The 12,610-nt window shown below is 42.3% G+C and overlaps 1 protein-coding gene across 2 annotated transcripts in view; it reads left to right on the top strand.

Annotated features, from left to right (window-relative positions):
• Positions 1 to 12,610, top strand: part of tbcelb (tubulin folding cofactor E-like b) — a 57,240-nt gene that overhangs the window by 22,539 nt on the left and 22,091 nt on the right. The window contains exons 6-8 of one of the 2 annotated variants that reach the window (XR_005941370.1): positions 1,887 to 2,013; positions 4,184 to 4,297; positions 6,248 to 6,353. Coding sequence is in view for 1 of the 2 variants with exons in the window: in XM_041174190.1 (XP_041030124.1) it covers positions 1,887 to 2,013; positions 4,184 to 4,297 (241 nt within the window). In the remaining variant the exon portion in view is untranslated. The remainder of the gene's footprint in view (positions 1 to 1,886; positions 2,014 to 4,183; positions 4,298 to 6,247; positions 6,354 to 12,610) is intronic. The other variant, XM_041174190.1, reaches the window with a different exon arrangement.

Genomic DNA, 12,610 nt, shown 5'->3' with positions numbered 1-12,610 from the left:
GTATTGTTTTTCTCAATGTTTTAATTCACATTTCTCTGCACTTCCAGTTTCTCTGTCCAGTCCACTAACTGGTTTAATTCCACCTTCATGCTCCTGCGTTCTTCCTCATTTTGCCACGCCCCCTAATGGGCAAACTTTATTATCCTCCTTCCTGTGGCTAAGTCTAAACTGTTTATATACATTAAAAGTTTTCTCTTCACGCCACTATCTTTACCCAAAAAAAATTATCTCCACTTTTTGTTTCTGTCACTTGTTCATCTAAGCACATGGTGACATTCCCTTTAAGAAGGTGTGCCGGAATCATTTTAAGTGGCGCAGTAACACTTCTGAAAATTTCTAAATTCAATGCCCTTTATGTACTGTTATTTTTTTTTAAAAACTTGGCAATTAGTCAATTGTAACCTACTTTTAGAAAATCAGCGCTCACTGACTCCATTTAGCCTATGTTTTCTAATTGATTTCATCTTGTATGGAATGATAAAATAGTACTTCACAGAAGAATATCTTTGTTAGATCAGGTTTATGGATTCTTTATACACCATTGCTTCTGCTAGATCCATGTCCTGACATTGCTGTGCATATTTTTAAAAAAAATCTTAACCTTTGCCTACATTCCTTTGGTGATTATCTTAAAAGAATCATTGAAATAGGAGTAGACCATTTAGCCTCTCAAGCCTATTCCGCTATATAGTCAGATCATGCTGAACTGTACTGTAACTCCACTTACTCGTCTTTGACCTGCATCCCTTTACACACTTGCCCAATAAGAAAAAAGGTTGATGTCAGTCTTGGAAAATTTCAGTTGACCCTCCAGCATCCACAGCCATTTGAGAGAGTGTTCCAGATTTCCATTATCCTTTGTGTGACAAACTGTTTACTTATTTTACTCTTTAATGGCCTGGCTCTTAATTTTAAGATCCTATCCCCTTGTCCTGGATTCCCTAATAGAGAAAATAGCTTCTCTATATCTACCCTATCAAATCCATTTTATAATTTGAAATACCTCAATTGGATCACTCCTCACCCTTTGGAACTCACAGCTAAACTTGATAAAGACCAACATTCCATTAGCCTTTTTAATTTTTTTGCAGCTACCTACTGGTTTTGATGAGTTGTGAATTTGGAATCCCAAATCTGGAGTTCTCTGTAAGTGCTTGCTCACATTGAACATTTGCTACAGTAACTTCCTGCTCCCATCTGCGCTACTTACTGTCCCCCTAACTTAGGCTTTTTCGAAAACTTGGGTATGAAACACACTCTTCCTTCATCCAAATCATTAATATTTTTGGTGAAAAGCTAAGATCCCAGTACAGATCCCTGGGAAACATCGTACCAATCAGAGAATATTCCCTTTATGCATAATTTCTGTCCCCTCCCCCAAAATCTGCCAAGCCCTATCAAATGTTTTCTGGAAATCCATTTAAAGAAATTCAATTAGATTAGCCAGACATAATTTAAATCCATGCTGATCCTCTTTAATCAGCTCACATTCATTGGAAGTACTCAGTCATTCTACCCCGATGAAGGACTCCATTAACTGTGTTAAATATTAAACTGACAGATTGCTTCCTCCCTTATATAATGGAATAGCATTTGCAAAATTCTTAGCCAAAGGCTCAACTAAAATTTAGAGAGCTTTGACTGCACTTTTGCAATTTCCTCACCTACTTTTAATACTCTAGGGAGGAAGCCATTTGGACCTCAAGATTTGCCTTTTTGAAGCCCCCACGATCCTTTTTATCACTTTTTTGACTTGTGTTAAATCCAAGTAATGTATTCTCTGATAACATCATAGGAAGTGAGCTAACAAAGGGTGCTATGAGTTTGTATTCAGTTATAAAGTTTGATTATACTGCAGATGCTAATACAATGCTGTTATCCATTAGGACTAAGCTCATGGGATGACATTGATAAACTCAAAGCATTTCCTAAGCTGGAAGAAGTGAGGCTTCTAGGAATTCCCTTACTGCAGAGTTATTCTGAGGAGGAGCGACGCAAGCTCGTCATAGCTAGGTAACCATAATTTTTTAATCAGTCTTCAGCATATGTATTGGACCTATGGGTGGGAGAGGGTTTGTGTTGCAGATTGTATCTGACTGTGTAGCATGTTGTGTTGTTAATTGTGCAGGATTTGTATCGGGCTGTAAGTTTAGAGGTTTGGGTGGAAGGCCTGTGGTATATTTATTATTGTAGTTACTGGTATGCATTCTTGTTCTAAGATATCTTTCAAGATATTTGATGCTTAATAAATAAATTAAATTACAACAGTTTGTTGGTTTACTGTCTGTTGGCCAGTTCCCATAGGGTGCTGAACAGTATTACTTTAAGTTGTTCAAAATCACAGTTTCGTTGCAACTTAGAGCTTAACAGATGATTCCTAAGTTTATAATTGTCTCCTCTATTCCCACATTCCATCTGCTCATTCTTGTTGTGATCTTAAACATATAAATTCTGTCCCTGCTCCAAAAGCCACCTAATTGTCGTATCAGTTATCTACGGCCCTGTGTACACCTGACCAAGAAATGCCACATCAATATCCATATAATTGTACAGAATTATAGCACAGAATCTGACTATTCACAGAATCACACAGTGCAGAAGAGGCCCTTCAGCCCATCGAGTCTGCACCGACACGTGAGAAACACCTGACCTACCTACCTAATGCTATTTACCAGCACTTGGCCCATAGCCTTGAATGTTATGACGTACCAAGTGCTCATCCTGGTACTTTTTTTAAAGTATGTGAGGCAACCCACCTTCACCATCCTCCCAGGCATTGCATTCCAGACTGTCACCACCGTCTGGGTAAAAAGGTTTTACTTCACATTCCCCCTAAACCTCCTGCCCCTCACTTTGAGCTTACATCCCCTTGGGACTGACCCTTCAACTAAGGGGAACAGCTGCTCTCTATCCACCCTGTCCATGCCCCTCATAATCTTATACCCCTCGATCAGGTTGCCCCTCAGTCTTCTCTGCTCCAACGAAAACAACCCAAGTCTATCCAACCTCTCTTCATAACTTAAATGTTTCATCCCAGGCAACATCCTGGTGAATCTCCTCTGCACCCCCTCCAGTGCAATCACATCCTTCCTATAATGTGGTGACCAGAACTGCACACAGTACTCCAGCTGTGGCCTCACCAAGGTTCTATACAACTCCAACATGACCTCCCTACTTTTGTAATCTATGCCTCGATTGATAAAGGGCAAGTGTTCCATATGCCTCATCAGTCTTTTCCCTCCATGTGAGACACTGCATCTAATCCCACTTTTTTACTTTCTTCCCATAGTATCAAATGTGCCTTTTTAAAGTAACTAATTCTTTCAAATAATTTACAGATTGTAAACAGCATCTTGCGTTTATTTGGCATCACTAATGTAGTAAAATATTCCAAGTTGCTTCAAAGGAACATTATCAAACAAAACTTGACTGAGCCACATCAGAGATATTAAGACAGGTGACCAAAAGCTTGGTCAAAGATGTTTTTAAGAAGCATCTTAAAGGACAACAAGAAATAGGAAAGCATAGAATGAGAAGTTTCAGGAAGAAATTCCAGAGTTTAGGGCCTAGCTAGTTGAAGGCACAGCCAGCAATGGTGAAGTGATGAAAAAGGATATGTAAAAAGTCAGAATTGAAGGATTGCAGAGATTTTGGAGAGTTGCAGGGCTGGAGAGATAAGGGGTGAGGCCATGGAGGGATTTGAAAATCATGAAAATTTTAAAATTAAAGCATTAGAAAATTGGGAGCTAATATAGATCAATGAGCACAAATGATGGGTGAATGGAACTTGGTGTGGGTTAAGACATGGGCAACAGAGTTTTGGATAAGTTCAATTTTATGGAACTTGTAGCAGAAAATTCCAAATTCCAGACAACTTCATGCAATTTAACTTTTCTAATCTCCCCACTGATTATTGATTAGCTTTTAATTTTTATTTTCATCATTGTCTTGATGACATTTGGAAACAATGCAGAACTTTAGCTGTATAAGTGGGTAAAGAAATCCAAAAGCCCACCTGCCACATCACTGTTCTCCGCTGCACTAGCCTGGAACAAAGAGCTGTTTTCATCACTTGTTGGGGGGGGGTCACTTGTTTGATTTTTATAGAACGTTAAGTCATCAAAAATAAACTGATGTCCTCTCTTGCTGGCAGACTTTCATTTCATTCCATTTCTCTAACCAGGTTGCCATCTGTTACACTGTTAAATGGCAGTAAAGTTGCAGGAGAGAGGATAGATGCTGAACGATTTTTCATACGTTACCATATAAATCACCCAGATGAAGAATTACCAGACAGGCAAGTGATTCATGTGCAAAATTCGCAATCCCCACTGCCCTGCTCCCTCCATCACCCCCCCCCCCCCAAATTCTTCTACCTTGTTACTTCCCTCATTGCTTCAAAATCTACCTTTTCAGGTATATTTTTGACCCACCTGCATTCATTTTCCCCACTCCTCAGAGTATACCTTTCTCCTCATGCTATAAATGATTGTCACTTCTTTCTGCAAAGGGTCACTATAGAAATGTAAGTTTTTAAAAAGGCATGCTTTGAGTTGCACTATTGGATTTCAGCCTCAGCCAGCTGTAGGTTTGTTCAGATTTAATCCTTGTGGCTCTTCGCAGTTTGCAGATTTAATTCCTTTTGCAAATCCACCAGTCTACGTTTTTTGTCCCAAAATTTTTGTCCCAAGGTTCTGACCTTGGTACCAATCCAGGAACTTCTAGAACACCAAAACAAAACAAAAATCATCCTTATTGAGGAGCAAAATAATAAAATTGGAAGGATAAATAAAATGCCTTGAGAATGCTGCACCTCTCAGCTATGGAAGATGCTCTTCCCAGATCATATGACCAAAGCATCCCTACTATTGGAATAATATTTTGACATGATCTTCTGCCAACTGCTTCAAACATTGTTAAATGTAATATCCCATTCACAATCTCGGAATATGATAATTGCATAAAATGTTCTGGTGCAGACACGATGGGCTGAATGGCCTTATTCTGCGCCATAGCTTTTCAGTGGTTCTATGCTCGCAAAAACATGAAATGTCCTGCCTGTCCTACTTGCTGCACGTGTAAAGAGCAACAATTATGCCGAACAAAGCTGTGAAACAGGAAGACCATACCAGAAGAAAGACAGCCATACTGAATTGTAGTGTCAAGTTGAAAGTATGCATCTATTATTGATAGCCTTGCATTACCAAGAAAATATGCCTGTCATCAGGTTAATAACTGCTGACCTGTTAACACATTCCCTCCAAAATATTTTCTTGTTTGCTATCCACACCATCATTAAATCTATTAACACTGGGTACTGACAGAAACCTGATTTTCAAACAGTCTACTTTTACCTCTCACTGAAGCTTCTTATCTGGCTAAATTAGTTACCAACTCCAGTCCTCCTGTCAATAGTCTGTGATTAAGACATCTGTTCGTAACCTTTGTGTCACATTTGATCCTGAGATAAGCTTTTGACCTCGTATCCATGCCATCATTAAATTTCCACCTACAAGACATTGCCTGGCTTCACCTGCCTCAGGCTCATTGATTCATGTCTTTGTTATCTCTAGACGACTACTCCAAAGCACTCCTAACTGGTCTCCCACATTCTGCCATCTGTAAACTTAAAGTCATCTAAAACTCTGTCTTAACTCGCTGCAAATCCATTCCATCACCTCTGTGTTTGTAGACCTACATCAAATAGTGTTTTGATTTTAAATTCTTATCGTTGTATTCAGATCCCTCCATGGCCTTGTTCTCCCTACCTCTTCAGCCTCTCAACCCAATGACACCTGTGCTCATCTAACTCTGCCGCCTTGTGTAACCTGATTTTAATTGCTCCACCGTTGATGGCCATGCCTTCAGTTGTCTAGGCCCTAAACTCTGAAATTCCCTCCTTACATCTCTCCATCTCACTTATCATCTTTAAGGCACTCCTTAAAACCCACCTTTTGGTCATCTGACCTAATATCATCATATGTGGCTCTATGTCGTATTTTGTTTATGCTGTTCTTAAGTGCCTTGGGATGTTTCATTACATTAAAGGTACTATATAAATATAAGTTTTTGTTGTTGTGTACCTTACTCCAACGGCAATGATGTGGCTATCATCATTAAGTCCCTGCAGAGGTATGTATTAGCTCCTTAGTTATTCCATTCATCTCGTCATTAGTCTTCATTGCTTGCTGTCTGCAAAGTTCAGTGCTTATTCCTTTGTTAACATCTCCCTTCTCTTGTTTCTTAGATTTTGCACCAAATAATCTACTTCAATTCCCCTTGTCACACTGACCACACAACTGGTTTTGTCTTGAGTACCACCATCTCCTCTCTGCCCTCACTCCCATAACCTGGTCAGTTTATTCTTTGTATAATTATTCAGGTCGTTAATGTATATATCAAACAGAATAGTGATCCCAACAGTATCAAATGCAAATCCTTGAAGCAAAGCAAAAGCTTACTGATTTTAAGGAGATTAATCTGCCACTTAGCCTGTTGAGGGGACACACCTCGGTAATGTGCAATTTTTTTTATGTCTCTCCACAAGTGCATAAGTGGTTTGTACTAAGGCCCTAGTAGTGGAGGTTGGCTGCACAGGGGCAGGTTGGCCTGTCCTGAACCTGTTTAGCAAGGACCACTCTTGCCCCTGCCATTTAATACATGGCGTTTGTCACAAGGAATTTGTTAGTGACTTCCCATGTTTCCCATTCCTTGATCCAAAGGATGGTCTGCTGGTAGATCTTGCTCAGGAAGGGTGCTCCATATTGGGTGCCAAGATTGGTGGCGGACAGAAGGTGACTTGAACAGGCCATCATGGCTTGATAAGTGAGGTGCAGCACAGATGGTTTTCATCAGTGGGCGGATGTGCAGAGATTGATGTTTACAATGATAGGAAGCGTGTTGAACAGAGTTCCAGTTCCACAACACTGAACCCTAGGGAACACCACAATTTTACATACCACCAGTTTGAAATTCAGTTATTCTGTTACCCTCTACATTCTGCCCCACATCTAATTTTGTATCCATGCTGCCACTACATCTTTAATCCTATGAGATGTAATTTTGCTAATTAGTCTGTTTATACAGTACATTATCAAATGCCTTTTGAAAGTCCATTTAGCATCAATCTCGCTGTTTTGTCCATTACTCCATCAAAGATCTTGCTCAAGTTAATCAATCACAATTTGCCTTTATTCATCTTTGACTTTTTGATTCCACATCTGCATGTTGCCATGGGTGACATCATCCTTTCGCATGGGGTGTACTTGTTTATGACACCAGTCCTAACTCTGTGCCATAGTAATGTCAACCCCAGCATCTCAAATCAGGGGACAAAATCTTAACAGATTTTGTATAAAAATCATGAATTGCTTTGTTTTTCAAAAATCAATTTAGATCAGAAATTGGTTTATAAACCTCAGTGGTTCATTTAATCTCTCTAATAAATCAGAGCTTATAACAAAATTATATTACACCGTGATTGGGGGTAACAAGGAGGCGAAGTTTAATTTTTGGGACAAATGTCCAGCATCCCAGGAATGCCTGGAGAATATCCAACCTGAGATTGAGCCGGGCCATTTTGCAGGTTTCCAGAATGACTGCCTAAGGCAGGTGTTTGGCCTCTTGCATAAATGAGGAGCCTAATGCCTGATTTAGGACCCCTCAGTGAAACTGGATGCCAGGCCTGCTCACACCATTGGGGAAGGCTCAGTCTCTCCCCTTTATACTGGCCTCCTTCTAGTGGAGATGTATGGGAGATCTCTCTTGGAAGCCTCAGTAGTCTGCTCCCACTCCCTCCTCCACAGCCCAACCAACTGTATTAAGGGTTTATGAGCAGAGGCCTCCCTGTCTTTGGTCTCTTCTGTCTCTTTTCCCCCAGCCACCACCCAACCCCCCCCCCCCCCCCCCCCCCCCCCCCCCCCCCCCCCCCCCCCCGCCCACACCAGCCAATCCCACCTGTCCAATCTCAGACTTCAGAGCAGCACCTAGCCGCTTGGTTCCAGGAACTCTTGAGTGTCTCCTGCTTTGGGACACCATATATGCTCCATGCAAAAGAACAGAGAGTCCCAAAACATCCAGCGGATCCCTTCTCTTTGGCTCTGGCATAAACTATGGGATCACATGCTGCATTACCTTGTAATTCATGCAGGTACATCAGCATGTAGTGCAAAGTACCTCTTTGTGCATGATTTCTTCAGGCTCAGCAAAGCAGCATTCTTCAGCAACCCCACTTCTGGTTTCCTCTCCAGTTAGTTCTCTGGAGTCTAGGGTCAAGGGCAGACATGACAAATTGGGTGCACATGCAGAGTCCCGTAATGGATGAGGAGAAGGACAATTAAAAATACAAAGTTTTCATAGCCCCCTCGCAAGCTTGCAAGAAAGACTAAATTTGACTGAGGAATCACATCTTGCAATTTGTTTGAGGTTGTTAACATGTCTGGCACTACTCTTCTTGATCCTATGAGTGCCTATGGTGGTAGTGTAATGCCTGCCGAACATTAAACCCTTGATTTTTAATTTTGGGTGCTAAGTGGGTATGTGCTACCCAGGTCCAAGCCCCATAACCTTTTGGCTTGGGATCTTCATTTGAATTCACAAGTCTTATTTCAATAGGTTTGAAGGACTAGGCTTCTGATTATGTCATGAATTCAGCAATCTGCCCACAGCATGCATGTAACTTGGCTCACTACATAAAGCATGCATGCACCTCTTAAAGTGAGGTTGCTTCTCCGTCCTGCAGTTATTATTGAAGAAATTCTGAAGACTTTTTGAGGACACTGATGAGTCAAAAGGCTGCCTTCCACTTTTCAGATGGCTCCCTGGAGGTCCTAGTGAAGGCAAGAAGAGAGCAGTTACTGTACAGGGTCATTAAGGGCATTCCCAAGGCCAGATTACCAGCATCTTCAGTATTTTGCTTTTATTATACCAGAATGAAGCAGACCTGGATATAGGTATATAGAGAGGCTTAGTGGCAGCGTCACCTCAGAACCTGGGTTCAATGACTTCATGAGCAGCAAGGTGAGTGCAGCTAATCACCTCTCCTCCTTCAATCCACCAGTCTCAACATTTCTTTCCTCTCTGTCTCATCTTTCATTTGCAAGGACTCACTGCCACATCTCATTCTTGTTCCAAACATACTAATCACTTCTGTTCCCTTCTCCACACCACAATCTTCTTGCATAACCATCACTTGTACAACCACTAATTTCTTCTACCACTTCTTCTTCACTACATATTGCATTCACCTTGCCTCCACATTCATCACCTCCCATACGAATTAGGAACAGGAGTAGACCATTTGGACCCTTCAAGCCTGCTTCACCATTTAAGAAGGTAATGGATGATCTGATTGTGGCCCCCAACTCCACATTTCCACCCACCCCGATATCCCCCCCATTTCCCTACTAGTCAAGAACCTATCCACCCCTGCCCTAAAAATATTAATTGACCCTGCCTCCACCAGTCTCTGGGGAAGAAAGCTCAAAAGATTCTCAGACCTCAGAGAGAGAAACAATCTCCTCAAACAATCTTAAATGGGAAACCTCTTATTTTTAAACTTTCAGCATCCACTTGTCATGTCCTTTCAGGATCATATATGTTTCAATAAGATCACGTCTCATTCTTCTGAACCCTAATGGATATAGGGCAAGTATGCCCACCCTTTCATCACAAGATAACGCCCACCTCTCATCACTTCATTTATCAGTGCATCCAATGTGGGAATCCCAGACATCTCCACTGACCTATTTTCAGCAAGCCATTCATTCATTCACTAACTCTCATCAACTCTCTGCAGGACAAGATCGTACATAATTCCAGAGGCAAGACCAAAACTGGGGGAAGAGTGCCTAACATCATGGTCCTTTACCGGCAGAACACAAAGGGCAGGAGATCACTGGCTCAAACAGTCATGAGTATCTGAAAAGGAGAAGATGGTATTTTCTCTTAGCAATTTACATAGGAACAGGAGTAGGCTATTTAGCCCCTCAGGCCTATCTACCATCTGGTGAGATCATGGCTGACCTGTGAACTTACTCCATATCCTTTTTCCTATATCTCTTAATACGTATGGATAACAAAGACCTAAAATTTAAAATTAACATTTTGTGGAAGCGAGTTTCAAACGGGTGTTAATGGCTATAAATGGGAGGGCTGGCTAGATAAAACTGTTGTAGAGGAAGGATTGGGAGACATCAAAGCTATGTCTGTTGATAAACATTCAACAAGCCCATCTTTAATGTTGTGCTCCCAGCCCAGGACACTAGAAACCCAAGCTAAACTATGCTAGAGTAGCACCTGTTGACTCCCCTTTCACTCCAGCATGGTCTGGCTCTAATTTTTAGACCATGACCCTGCCAACTTCCCTCCATAGACTTCCCAAGCACCAGAAATAGTTTTTCTTTATCTGCCCTGTTTCCCTTAATATCTTGAAAACTTCAATCAAATTACCCTTTAACTTCCTTAATCCCAGGGAATGCACCCCTAGTTTGTGTAATCTCTCCTCATAATTTATCCTTTGGGGTCCAAGTATCATTCTGATAAACCAATGCTGCACTCTCCCCAAAAGCCATCCTTCATAAGGGGAGATGCCCAGACTGCTCACAGTACTCAAGGTATAATCTAACCAAGGCTTTGTTATAGTTGACACGTGACTTCCTGTTATTTCTACTCTCGCTAGTATGTGGCACTGGTAGTAATCCTGAGATTACTACCTTTGGGGTCCTACTTTCTAATTTATGCCCTCACTGCCTATATTCAGCTTGTAGGACATCATCCCTTTTTTTTTAACCTATGTCGTTGGCACCAATATGTACCACGACCACTGACTATTCACCTTCCCCCTTCAGAATGCCCTGCAGCCTCTCCGAGACATCTTTGACCCGGCAACAGGGAGGCAACACACCATCCTGGAGTCTCTTTTGCAGCCACAGAAATGCCTGTCTGTTCCCCTTACTATTGAATCCCCTATCACGATAACCCTGCCACTCTTCTGCCTTCCCTCTTGTGCAGCAAAGCCACCCATGGACTTGGCCCCTGCTGCTTTCCCCTGAGAAGTCCTCTCTCCCAACAGTATCCAAAACTGGGAGGGGGGGATGGCTACAGCGGACTCCCGTACTACCTGCCTTCCTCTGTTCTGCCTGGTGGTCACTCAGCCCCTTTCTGCCTGTGCAGTCTTTACCTGCGGTGCGACCACCTCACTGAACGTTTTGTCCACGATAACTCAACATTGCAGATGCTCCACAGTGAATCTACCCACAGCTCCAACTCCAAAATGTGGTTTGCCAGCACTCCCTGCACACATGGCCACCAGGGACACTGAAAGTGTCCATGACTTCCCACAAACAGCAGGAGGAGCATATCACGGGTCCAAGCTCTGCTGCCACGACTTCCCTTTAGATTAAGCTCGTTAGTTACTCCCTTTAAAGAACACCTAGGGGGCCTTTTCCACTCCAAACACTCCCACCACAGCCCAAAGTCTTCACCTTATTTTGTTTAAGCTATTGGACTGCAGCAGTTTAATTAATAGAAAAAGTAGAAGTACTCACCTGACCGTACTTACCAATCAGCTGCCTCCCCTGCGTCATGTCACTTTTTGAATCATAACGTCCTCACGCCACTTTCAGCCCCAAGTCCAGCTCCTGCTCTTCTTAAATCTCCGCTCTGACTCTCAGCTTCCGCTTTGTTTTTTAAATCTCACCAACGTTGCTGCTCCTCTCGCACTGCCTCATGGTCCCGCTCTGGTCTTGGACCTGGTTTTCCTTACAATTTAAAATCGCAGCTCCTCTCACACTTCCTCCCGGTTCCGCTCTGGGGGACCACCAGCTGTTTTACCTGCTCCGCCACTCTCGCTCTGTTTGTGAGGCTGACCTCACATTTGCCTACATTTGAAATCCATTCACCACCATTTTGCCCTTTCACTTAAGATAGAGATGAGGAGAACTTTTTGTCTCCCAAAGGGTCATGTGTCTTTGGAATTTTTTTCACCAGAGTGGTGGAGGTAGGGTAATTGAATATTTCTAAGGAAGAGGTAGATAGATTCTTGACTGACAAGGGAGTCAAAGGATATCAGGTTTAGGTGGGAATGTGGAGTTGAGGCCACAATTGGATCAGCCATATTCTTACTGAAGATGGAGCAGGCTCGAGGTGCTGAATGGACTATTGCTCCTAATTGGTGTGTTCTTATGAATTGAGAGAAGTTTGGAATATTATAGTTAAAATGACATCATGTGTATCCCTCCATTCACCTCAGCAAACATAACAACCTTCAACTTCAAGCAATCTCAAGCAACCTTTTAATGTCCTGCCTAACTCTTGCCCTTCTCTCTTGTTTCTAGATCCTTCACAACAACAGGAGATTCATGAACAAGAGACACCTTGGAGGAAGAGAATCCTCCTGAGGATGCACCATCACTCACTCCGTTCCTCTCAGGCACCAGTCCAGATATTTGCTTTCCTAATGGGTAGATAGTGAGCTAGTGGGGGCTGCACATGATGAAGTATCAAGGGTAGCTCATGAGAGAAAAAGCCCTCTCCCAGTTCTTAGGACAATAGGAACATGGGAACATAGGAGCAGGAATAGGCCATTTGGCCTGTCAGGCCTGCTTCGCCA

This window comes from Carcharodon carcharias, chromosome 25, assembly GCF_017639515.1.
Source record: "Carcharodon carcharias isolate sCarCar2 chromosome 25, sCarCar2.pri, whole genome shotgun sequence".
Taxonomy (NCBI): domain Eukaryota; kingdom Metazoa; phylum Chordata; class Chondrichthyes; order Lamniformes; family Lamnidae; genus Carcharodon; species Carcharodon carcharias.
Note: the sequence above shows the minus strand (reverse complement) of the source record. Positions and strands in the feature narration are given on the sequence as shown.